The 12,474-nt window shown below is 39.4% G+C and overlaps 1 protein-coding gene across 1 annotated transcript; it reads right to left on the bottom strand.

Annotated features, from left to right (window-relative positions):
- Positions 1 to 9,404: 9,404 nt before the first annotated feature.
- gem (GTP binding protein overexpressed in skeletal muscle) lies at positions 9,405 to 12,474 on the bottom strand. Its single transcript, XM_036558451.1, has 4 exons — positions 12,177 to 12,474; positions 11,533 to 11,609; positions 10,811 to 11,000; positions 9,405 to 10,078 (listed from the first exon to the last, which is right to left on the bottom strand). The coding sequence occupies exons 1-4, from the start codon at positions 12,472 to 12,474 to the stop codon at positions 9,801 to 9,803; spliced, it is 843 nt and encodes a 280-aa protein (XP_036414344.1). The 3' UTR covers positions 9,405 to 9,800.

The following is a 12,474-nucleotide window of genomic DNA, read 5'->3' as shown; positions in this document are numbered from 1 at the left end:
ATTATCTAATGGTCCCAGAGCTCAGGGGAGTGGACTCTTTGTAAGTGTAAGTGTGTGTGTGTGTGTGTGTGTGTGTGTGTGAACATAGGTGTTTCATTTATGAAACAAGGTGACAAATGGAATATCTGACCAAAGTTTGAGGAAGCATCCATGCATCAGTGCAGAACAATATGACACAGCACTAAATAATCCATGTGCAGGTCTTTTGATTCCTCAGCTTTATGCAGAACCAAAGGGTTAATAACCACCAATCCTTCATGGGTCCAGACTTCTATTACTTACTCCTTTCACCAAATCGTTTTGCATTGTTTTTTGTTTAGGCTCATGACACGCCAACCGAACATTTTGGAATAAACACAAACAATCTAATGTTTGCTGTTATCTTGAGAAAGCCCAGAAAAAGAAAAGGCAAGCCAGCTGAACCAGAGAGAATTTGGTGAGAGCATTGTAGAGTCAATGAATAGTCATACACAAGTTTGGGACACCAACCAGATGTTTCTGTTGGTTCTCTCTGAATGTAGATGTACAGAGGAGCTTAAAGGGTTAAAAACAAGGTTCAATAGATGAGATCTGAATGTACTTAAAGTACACCCGACTTTCTTAAGAGGGTTTGTATGGCTGCGCGTTGAGCAATCCAGACTGAAGGGCTGCAGACTTTGCTCTTTGATCTGTCTCATTGTCTTCCAGCATCTCTCCATTCTTCTAGACAATGCAGTTTACTGCACTGCCAAGTAACTGGCAACAACACTATTTATTGTAGTTTTGGCTCTGTACTCCAGCAGATAAAAGAACATCAGGTTTAATTAAAAAGTATTTAGATCTACCATACAGGAATCACAGCCTTATTAGAAACAGCATTCTGATACTGGGCTTGTCTGTCCTTTGCTCTCAGAACAGCCTGAATTCCTACTGCAGAAATGTCAGCTGCAAATTCACACTGCAACTCGGATGTTCTGCCACATCCCAAAGGTGTTTGGGATTGTTTTTAGAAAGGACTGATAACTGTTGACAAAGGCCTGAACTTGTCATGGATTTGGAACCAGCACCAATACACAGATAGGCTGTATAAACAATGTTCAGCTGGTATTAGAGGCCCCAAGTGCACCAAGGAAACATCCTCTCACACCACTACACCACAACCTGCTTCACTGTTAGTACATGAGTTAGGCTAGGCCCATGGATTCATGCTGATTTGCCAAATTCTGACCCTACCATCTGCAAAAATCAAGATTCATCAGACCAGACATATTCAATTGTCCAGTTTCCATGAGCCTGTGCCCACTGTAGCCTCAAATTGTACTTCTTGGCTGACAGGAGTGGAATCTGATAAAGTCTTCTTGCTGTTGTAGCCCATCCACCTCAAGGTTTGACATGCTGGGCATTTAGAGATGTTTTTTCTGATCACCTCTGTTGTAAAGAGTGGTTACTGACTTACTGTGGTCTTGCTGTCAGCTCCAAGTGTGGCCATTCTCTTCTAGCTTTCCTCATTTACATGGCATTTCTGCCCGCAGCACTGCAGCTCACTGGATGCTTTTGTTTTTTACACTCTAGACTCTAGATTGTTGTGTGAAAATTCAGAGATCAGCATTTTCTGAAATACTCGAACGACTCCATGTGGCACCAACAACCATGCCACAGTCAAAGTCATGAAGATACAAATATTTCTCCATTCTGATGTTTATGTGAAAATTTACTAAAGCTCTTGACCTGCGTCAGTATGATTTTATGCTTTGTGCTGCTGCCACAAGATTGGCTGATTGTATAATTGCCTGGTCTAAGCAGGTGTACGGTCAAAAACTGGCCGGTGAGTTAATAGTTCTCTCATATCAAGAAACCATAAGTAGTTGATTCCTGGCCAGCTGTGTCTGAGAAGGTCCAGAATTGTTTATAGAGTGGTGTTTCAAAAGCTAGGCTACAGCCCAGAAAGGTGGGTCCTTGGAAGGACTGCCCTAGGAACTTCTTGTCTGTATTACATAATGCAAAATGGAATGGTCCACCAAGGCTGTTTTGGCCCATCATCAGAAAGAAGTTGGGGCACAAAATTTAATGTAAAATAATACTCTTGATGTGAATGACAAGCTGGCAAGCAAAATGTTGATGTGAATTAGGTAATACGTGGCAGGCAAAACAATTTGAACAAGACCATGAATTATATTCCAGTAGTGTCCTCAAAAGTCGTCAAAATGTAGGCTGCATTTTTTTGCTTGTATTTGAAGAAATCTTTCTAATTGGAACAGCCTTAGATGATGTATTGGTCTTGATATGCAGACCACCTGGACTGCAACCTAGCTTTTGAACACAGCTTAAATGTGGCATTTGCATTTAGAGTCTGCTGCTGTCTTAAAACATGGAGACCCACAAAGTGTCAATAACAGCAAAGTAGGCCACGATGAGGCCCAAAAGTCAGAAAAATCCAAGTTAGAGCTACAACATCAAGTGTGAAATGCTTGGTATGCACCAACAGTAAATGACCTGGTCTACAGAAGACCACTAAAGTGGATGGCGAAAGAACACTTTCCAATCATGAAGCTGTAAAAAGCTGTAAAACATATCAAGAACACCTACATATGAAAAAAAACACCAGCAGGTCTTTATAGCTCTTACCACAAGTGATGGAAGGAGAAAATGGTCAAAACAACCAGCTGCGCATGATCTAAAGCATACTACCTCATCCGTGGTGCCATAGCTATATATGATTGCCAGTGGAACACCACTCATCTTAAGTGCTCATTTCCAACCAAATGGATGGAGCTTCATCTCGTAGCAGGACAATGCCAAAGCAACTACTGAGTCTTTCAAGGGTCTAGAAGCAGAATATTCTTGACTTGCAAAGTCAGTCATCCAGTGCAAACCTACTGAACATGTATTTGACCTTGATGAAGACAAAAGCAATATACCTCTAGAAAAAATATATGATAAACCCATATTTGTAACTATGCTCAGGATGAGATGTTAACAAAATTATTCAGAATGGTTTTGATGGGAAATTGTACAATGTTGAGAAACTGACTCAGATTTCTTTAAAATTTAAGTATGAACCAGGGGTTGCAAAGTCTACAATGCAAATGTAGCCATTTTATTTACTATTCAAAACAACCGGTGAACCTGCATGTGTCTTTTTATATGCAATGATGATAATGGTAAAATAACAATAACTTTTCTTTGGTTGCCACGCCCTGCTATGAATGTATTCAAAACAACATGTTTTAGGCCAAAGCCTTATCGTAATGCAATGTCTCAAGCATAAGGCAACATATTCGTTACCATTTCATGTAATTACTTTCTGTGATGTAGCTTTTAAAGGCACTAAATGCTTCCAACACGTGGTTAATATCACCACCACAGCGAGTAAGCAAGAGCATTTCATATTAAATCGCTCTAAATGATTCTGTTTGCATCTTAACGATTACGCAGTTTGAAAAATCTATGGAATTCCCCTTTCAAGCTCATATTATGCACTTTAACCTCATAGTTACTGTTACATTTCAAATCTATTGTGCTGCAGTGCAGAGCCAACCAATAAAAATACAAAATAAAATTGTGGTCTGATAACAGCCAAGCACACAGACAGAGTTTATCACCATGATCTAAGATGAGTTTGAAAGAATGGATAATCTTAATCCATGTTAATCTCTTTGTCTTGCTGGAAAGTGGGTAGAATCTAATGCTGATAAAAGGGGCCCATATGACAATGTTGTATAAGTGAGTTAATGACTAAAGAGCAGATGTGAACATTGTGTGTTTCCTTCCTGGATTAACTATATAAGTACATCTTAATGGAGGGTACGTAAAGGTTATGGTTGAGGCTATATATGGTGCATCATATCACTAGATGTCAGTAAAGAGAGTACTGCACTAAGTGGTACTGTTATACAGCAGCCGTAGTGAAGGTATAGTAAGTAAATATCTATAAAAGTTTGAAGAAAAAAAGAATGAGTCTGGCATGAAATGAAACAAATGGCAATAAACTGATTAGAAGCAGGCTGTCTGTGCCCTGCTGTGTGAAGAAATTGTGTGATTGCCAGCAGATTGCAAAAACATTAAGCTGATGCATATAAGTGGTTCAGTATCGGCAAGCAGCTGCATAAAACTGTACATTTTCTCTCCTTGATTGAGACACAAGGAGTGTTCTTCACTGGCACACTGATAGTGGGCCAGCTAGAACTGTCAGTACAAAAGCCAAGGCAATGAAAAATTAAATATTTGAAACTCTGTCCTGATCTATCTATTTCCTCTATATGCTCCCTAAGTTGAACACTGTAAAACACTGTAAAAAATGAGTCAGCTCAATTTAAAATTATATGGTAACTTATTACACTGCTTTTCTTGAAAACACTAGAGTTTGCCTAACTCAACCTTCTTAGGTTAGTCAAAAGTTCTTCTTCTAAATCCCATTTCTGGATTCTCAGTTAAACAAAATAGAATCTGTTTTTTACTTGGTTTCCTCACCAGCTGGGTTTCTATCACACAATCCCACCAGGCATTTTTTATGCTCTTGGACTTCCAGATATGGACAACTGTGGGATGTTTTTTTTCACAAGTGAGTGTCACTGCTAGGTTGTAGTCCAGAAAGTACACTAAATGGCCAAAGGTATGTGGAAACCCCTCCTAATCACTAAGATCAGGTGTTTCAGCCACACTCATTCACAAACGGGTGTATAAAATCAAGCACATAATGACACAAGTAAAGTTTGGTGGAGGAGGCATAATAGTCTGGGGCTGTTTTTCAGGGTTTGGACTAGGCCTCTTATTTAAGAAGGTTAATGTAAATGCTTCAGCATGCAGAGACATTTTTGACAATTATATGCTTTCAACTTTGTGGCAACAGTTTTGGGAAGGTCCGGCCTGTTCCAGCATGACTGTGTCCCTCTGCACAAGGCGAGGTCCATAAAGACATGGTTTGGACGAACTCCAGTGGCCTGTATAGAGCGCTGACCTCAACCCCATTGAACACCTTTGGAATGAACTGGAAAGTCGATTGCGAGCCGCCAGGCCTTTTCATCCAAAACTAGTGCCTGACCTCACACATGCTCTTTTAACTGAAGGGGCACACTCACAGACCGCTCATATTTACTAGTTAACCATCTCGCATGTACATGGGTGCATGAAAAACAGAAGATTGCATATCTTTTCACTGAATACTCCAACCAGCAAAAGTTGTCTTTCTGTTCTGCTTCTCTTCTGACTGGCCTTCTCACTCCTCCTCTGCCTGCTGCCTCCCCACAAGATACAAATATATGCACATGTCCATGTCCACCTACTGCTAACATCGTAGTGCAGCTGGACTTAATGGAAACTGAAAGTATTTGAAGGAAAGAAGATGGGGCACTATGGGAAATGTAGTGTTTAAAGTGAACTCACCAGTTATAATGTTTGTGTTGTGTAGTTTAGAATGGACAGGTTCTTTCCCTGTGATTATAGTGGGGCATGGAAAGATTGTCTTGAATGTCTTACATGCTTCAGATGTCTGTGTTTTAGGTTATATGTGCCTCAGCAGTATTAAACCCAGAGTGGGAAATTGAATGTGTGGCACAGTTACCTTTATGCTAACGAAGGAAATCATATTAAAGTGTTAGTGGAAATTAGCATTATGACTGTGGTGGTTATTTGGTGAGCAAAAACTACATATAAGGTGAAGGTTTCTGCATTAATCATGGTGATATTGTGATATTTTTATTACTGTATTACAGAAAATTGTAAAAGTGCATACAGTCACTACAATATACATTAATGGAAAAGTTCAGCGTTCTATGGTTGCTTGGCATGCTGTACATTTATCGGTAGAAGAAGTGTTTACTGTGATTATTGTTAAGTATAACTTAAATAGAATCTATTAAAATCTATTTTAGTGTATTTTATTATATTTTTTACAAAAGCAAGAAGCCACTTGAAACTGTGCATTACAGTTATTTTAACACGAGTAAGGGGGCACTCTGCTTTGTAATCAAATCAAGTAACACATGGCCTTGTGGCTTTTTGATTTATTTTACCGTGGCTTTGAACAAGGCTCAGCCAATCAGATTTTAAACCAGAACCAGAGTTATCAACATTGTAAATATGCTTTAGGAATGTCCCACTAAAGTAAAGTCGAGCTGTAATGCTTGACAGAGTTTTTTTCGCAGCTTCTTCTAGCTTTTCTCTCCACTGTAGCTCCTTATCTGGCACCTCAGGATCTTTATTATTATTTTAACCTGATTTAATTTGCGTTGCAAGTGTAGATGGATTTGTTATGTCATTGTCACACTGCTTATGCATCCAAGTGACAGGGACACGAGTGCTTGTTGTCGACTGACTGGCCTTCAGCCGGGACAGCAGCCATGGCTCTGACTCACTGCATTTTGCATACAAGCTGCTAAAGAGCAAACCTCAGAATGGCCAAATAGACATCTGCTCCCTGTAGTAGTGCACGTACATTACGGTATGTACTGTGGTCTTCAAATCAAATCAAATGAAGCTTAAGTGGTCATACACACAGCCAAACACAGTATAACGTGCAGTGAAATGCTTATATGACTGTCCGTTACCATGAAAAACAAAATATATATTTGAAACATATAAGAAAAGAATCTAAAAAAGGGAAGAAGAATATAAAATGTAGAAATATAAGGATATAAATACAAGTATGTAAAGTGCAGATCTCTGTCTATATGTGTGCAAATGAGCTGGAAGTAGTAGAATTTAAAGGGGTTAATAAATATTATAAATACTTAAAAATATAGCTGAATATAGCGGTCTTCTGAGTATGTCTATGACCTAAGAAATAATGGTACATATTGACAACACCTGTTACCAACAAAAGTAAACTGCATAAAACACACACAAAAAGTCTGTGAACTTGTCACTGTACTGAAACATCCACCGAGCAACAGATTCCTAAAAAGGCTTTCATGGCTAACTCTTATATGTATGTGCAAATGTGCGTGTCTTTCAGAAGAACAGCTGTCGTAGGTTCTTGTTGAGGTTAATGTATGGATGAGGCGCTGTTAATGTGTGATGCTTTAGATCTATAGTGTGCAGACTTCATCCATTAAACACATACCTGAGAGAGAGAGAGTTAACAGTGCTCTTGAACCACACTGGAAGTACAGTCTACAAAAAATCACGGTTTGCCCACAAGCTCACAGCCAATCTATACTTGTTTTATCCAAAAACTATACTGTGTACTGTTCTTTGCGAAGGTCAGAGGCCGCTCTTTATTTATTTACTTTCTAGTCAAAATAACAATCAAGAAGAAGAAGAAGGAGTTATTTCTGAGGAAATTAGATATAAGACTTCCACAAAAAGATGTTTCTGTCCACCCTTCACCTTTACAGTGAATATTGAAAAAAGTTGATAATATATTTATTTGTTGAGGCTTCTGTGTAATTTCCCATTTATTACGTTTTCTGCTTTTTTCCTGACACTGAAAAATGAATAAATGAAAAGGTGGTCTCTGACTTTTGCACAGTACTGTACAGGGCTGTTTCTTGCTATAAGCAGTGCAGGCATTTGCTTAGGGCCCCCTAAGCCACAGGACACAGCAACAGAGCCCTAGGTAACAGCATTAGCATACAGACTTTCTTATTGCCCTCTGAAATTTCTTGCAGTTCTGATTATTTGCCAAATATTTTCAACATGTCCCTGAGGTCCGTAATTTAGGCTAGATTTTGTCTCTCACTCTAATAAGCAGTGATCTATTTTAAGGTACTTGTAATGTACATTTGTGATCTATTACAAATGAGCTTGTTATCAGCCAATCCAAAAATATATCAGGTTCTCCCGAAAGGAGGTGAACTTCTAATGTACAGAGTCCGTAGCCTTTCTGAAATGCACCACAGATTCTGATGGCAACACTTTCATGGAGAGAGTTCACGTGATTGCGTTTCACATAAATGAAACATATTAACATAATTATTGCCAAAAGTAATTCAACAAAAAGACAATAATTGTGTATAACACGCTTTATTCCAGCCTTTTCATCTAATTTCATCTAATCTAGTGTAAAATTGTCAAATAAATTCAATCTCACCAAATCATATTTATAAATAGATATAAATTGCTTTAAAAAGTAAATCAAGAAGAAATGAAGGTTTACTATATGAAAATAGACATTTATTTTGATATGAAATTACAAATTTGGCGCAAAAACATCAACATGGAAAATATATCATTTACACACTGAGGTACAACAACACATTTTCAGTGTACACAAACTGTAAGTACTGCTACACTGTATTATACATTTGGAAAAGCATGTTAAAAAAAGCATGTGAAATTGTCATTAGGGAATGAAAAGCCTTGTACAGGGACTCCTAATGAACTCTGAGCAGCAGGAGGATGTGGGTAGCAAGTTTGACTTCGGTCCATCACAGATGGTGCTGAAAGCTTGAAACCAGTACAGCTAATACAGACTGACCGCGTATCACTATCTCCTCCACACCTTGTGAAAATACATTCTCAATTATCACACTTTCTCAGATACTGTAAGTCCTCCCTGTGTTCACCTGCCAACAGACTCTTTAGCCGTGTCCCCCTAATCACTATTCTGTATACTGGAAAATCAGGTGCATTATACAGAACTCTGTTACAGGGTTTCAAACACTAACGTTACCCAGGTTTGCTTGTTGTTTTGTGACAGCAGTCACATTTTGTTGCATATCACACAGTGTATTACAGACATTCTGTGTCTACTAGGGCATACTGTTGTACACTACTTATTGTGGTGAACTGGACTGTGAGAGTGCAATGGATTTTCTCCAAACTTCCAAATTAGTGAATAGGGCACAATTTCAAACGTAGCCTCTGTTTCTCTTTCTACTTCTCTGAGATACATGCCCCACACTAGGGCCCGGCCGATCATCTCCTGACAACAAAAATTGCGATACAAATAACAGTTTTAAGGAGTTAAAAATAGATACTTGATAATATCGGCCAATATTTTCATTATGTAAAAAAATTGTTTTAGTTAAACAATGCTTTACTGGCTGATGTGATTGTCAGTTGTCTGTCAATATGTGAACTGTCAAATATGTTCATAGTCAAATTTCTAAAATGTAAGTAAAATAGAGGTTACTCATAAGTTTTGTGAACTCCACTAATTTTTCAAAATTCCTGCATATTTCAACAACTGAAATGTAAACAGTCATTCAGAGTGGTTTGATGTGAAATGGTGCACTGTAGTGAAACGTGAACTCAAACTTTTTTTACAGTAAAGGCGAAAGGAACCAGGAATTATGATGTCTACGACGCATATATGTACAATTTGGTATCTGAACAGACTCTGACAGTCAGTAAGTTTCAGGAAATTTCACATCAGATCACTCTGAATGACTTTGCTGACATTGTAATAATGTATTTATGCAGACATGCTGAAAAATCCCTCTTACATAATATAACTATTGTAGCACTGGTTTGTGTTTTAAGGATTGGTTTCTGTTAACTTAATTTTAGATGTGAAACACTTGGACCTGGCGTGTAATTTACTCACTCATGTTAAGCAGGCTAAAGACTCTCCACAAGATGGCACTATTCGCACTCAAGTAAATTTTGGTGCTTCATAAAGCAGTGCATCATATCAATAACACTGTCTAGTGTCCTTGTTCTTATTTTTTAATCAGTTTTCTTCTTAGAAATTTTTTTGTTATGTTATAGGACCATGAAACCATCAGTTCGGTTTGTTAGCTTATGAAACAAGCCACTAAATATCGTGCTTTATCAGGATTTGTGTCAAGATTGACAAATCCACAGAATATTGGCCATCTGATGTATCGATCACCTTTTCACACACACACACACACACACTTCAGGGAGAGGCCAAGAGGTCACAGAACTGATAGATCATGGCAGGATTTGGACTTCAGCTTGAACGCTGCATGCTTATTCTTTTTAGCCACCAGTTTATCAATGAAGCGTTTGGCCTTCTTGGGAACGCTCTCAGGCTGCTGGTACTGAGCCTGCCATCGGTTGATGGCCTCAGCGCTGTCTCTCCGCAGGCGGAGCTGGCGGACGATGCCCTCGAACAGTGGCCACACATTGTGCTGCATTGCTGCTGAGGTTTCGATGAACTTACAGTCAAAGACCATAGCACACGTGCGACCCTCTGCAAAAAAAAAGGCACAAAAAAGAGGTCTCAATATGGAACTACCACAAAAACTTCAAACATCACATGCTTATACACTATATGATCAAAAGTGTTGGATGCCATCATGTCATCTCCTAAGAAAAGCAGGGTCAGCAGAATGGGACACTCTGGAGAACCTCCAACATGCTTGAAATTACTAACTGCGTTGCTAGAGAAGTGTAAAGCTTCATGAACTGTGGTGTAGTGGAATTATGTTCTTTGGAGAGATGAAGGTCCTCTGGAATTAATCAAAGTGATGAAGCTCCATGGAACATCTTTAGGACAAGCTGAAGTGATGAAGGTCTATTGAAGCTCTATGGAAAATTAAGCTTTGGGTTGAATTGGAGCACCATGTGTAGACCAGATCTTATCAGCTGACATCAGTTATATCAGTAATAAAGTGTCTAAATGGAGTCCAGGCTAAGCAGTAACATTTCACCATCTAGTGTAAGGTCTTCACAGAAGACTTGAGGCTGTTACTGCAGCAACTGTAGATCACATATCAAAACAGTGGACTTCATATCAATACCCTTAATTTCGGTAGATATGTGACAAGCAGGTGTCTGGATGCATTTGGATATATAGCATATAGTGTAGAGAAACCGGGGAAATGCTCCCTGTTGGTTGACTTGGTTGACCTCTATATATTTCTCTCACTGCCTCCAATAAAAATCAAGCAAATGCTGACAAAACGTCATGGTCAGAACTTACCATTGACTGACACCTCTCTCCTCCGGACTAAGTCAGACTTGTTGCCCACGAGGATGATGGGAGTGTGATGAGGCTCACGTTCACGCCGCAACAGCACACGCAGTTCAGCTGCCCGAAGGAAACTTGCTCTGTCTGTAATGGAGTAGACAATGATGAATGCGTCTCCAGCCTGTGGGCAGCAGTCTGTATTCTGTACAGGGGACAAACAACAACACAGACATTTCTGTTATAATACGTAGGCTATAAAGTTCACATCTGAACACAGACACAATTTGATTGTTTTTCATCACAAAATGATTCAATGCATCATGAAATCTCAGATTTTATTATTTTATTTTGGTATAATTATTATTTGGTATGAATTTAAAAACAGCCTGTGAATTCGACTGTGTTCAAAATGTAAGTACATGCTTTTATTAAATATTATTATAATCAATAATAACACTCCAAAATCACTGTAGTGTAATCACTACCTTCGTGATGCATCTTTACATCTTCAGGATACCTTGTTTAAAATCATCACTTCCAAAGATAATGCATCAAATATGCACTGTGATAATGAGTAGTTTTAACCCAAAAAAGTAACTGAGTTGCCTTTTATGTGCATTTAAACTCAAACAGCCAGTTAACAACAAAAAAAACTCATTTTGAAGTTATCAGAACACACTAGTGAAAATGTTCTGTTTTTACACTGTAAGATGTGAAGAATGCATGTCTGATACCTGGGAATCCCACGTGTCCAGTAAGGTAACGGTGGCACTTTCACCATCCACCAGCATGTGCTGCTCGACAACCTCACCTGGAAAGAAAGACTCATTAGCAGCAGACTAAAGCCATTAAACTAAATCTCATTAGCTGTTCACTAAAGAGTGGATGGCTTGAGCATGTTTAAAACTGGTCAGTGCACTCTGACCCCAATTAACCAACTAGTGCTCTTGTATGGAAGTTCTAATTTAGGTATAATGGGTCATCAACTCATTCGGAGGAGCAGTTCAATTCGACACTATAAATAACTTGTAATTTATTTAGCCTACTTACAGTGTTTTCTCTTTTAGAAAGAAATGCACTAGTAATAATCAGCTGAAACCGGATTTAACGAGTTTCTTAAAGTGTCCCATATTATCAGATGGCCCATAATAACTAAAACTACATTATTCCTACAAAACCTGCTGATTCTTTCAATAAATAGCAAGCAATTCTGCAAACTTCCTAATCATGCTTTTGCTGAAATGCTCTCAAAAACCTACTACTTGTAGATTTACAGTCAATCTAACAATACACGTAATCCTGCAGACTTGCTGCTTGTGCGTGTATGGCATTAAAAATTAACAAAGTTTGGAAAAAAAAGGTTGTACTGTAAACGCACCTCCGTCCGGTTCATAGTCGCACTGCATGCTGTCCGCAGCCCCGGCGAAGATGCTCGCGAGCGCGGTCTTGCCAACGCCGTCGTCCCCGAGCAGCACGACGGTGAACGGGCCGCTGGCGCTGGGGGACAGGACGGGGGGCTCCTCGGAGCAGCAGGAGCGCGAGCGCGGTGGTCCAGCGGCGGAGGCAGAGGGACCATCACTCAGCAGCTGACCGCCGTCCGTCCCGCAGATGCTCCAGCGGTGCAGGCGCTGCTGCACGCGCAGGCTGTGGCGCCGAACGCTCGCGAGGAGAGTCAT

The sequence above is a fragment of the Colossoma macropomum genome, unplaced genomic scaffold, assembly GCF_904425465.1.
Source record: "Colossoma macropomum unplaced genomic scaffold, Colossoma_macropomum, whole genome shotgun sequence".
In the NCBI taxonomy this organism is placed as follows: domain Eukaryota; kingdom Metazoa; phylum Chordata; class Actinopteri; order Characiformes; family Serrasalmidae; genus Colossoma; species Colossoma macropomum.
The sequence above is the reverse complement of the archived record's forward strand: the minus strand, read 5'-3'. Positions and strand labels throughout refer to the sequence as shown.

Excerpts from the sequence above, each read along its gene's own strand:
- gem (XM_036558451.1), bottom strand. The coding sequence starts at position 12,474 with ATGACTCTCCTCGCGAGCGTTCGGCGCCACAGCCTGCGCGTGCAGCAG. Across the intron at positions 11,610-12,176 it reads CGACTATGAACCGGACGGAG|GTGAGGTTGTCGAGCAGCAC; the intron begins GTGCGTTTACAG and ends CTTTCTTTCCAG. Across the intron at positions 10,079-10,810 it reads GAGAGAGGTGTCAGTCAATG|AGGGTCGCACGTGTGCTATG; the intron begins GTAAGTTCTGAC and ends TTTTTTTTGCAG.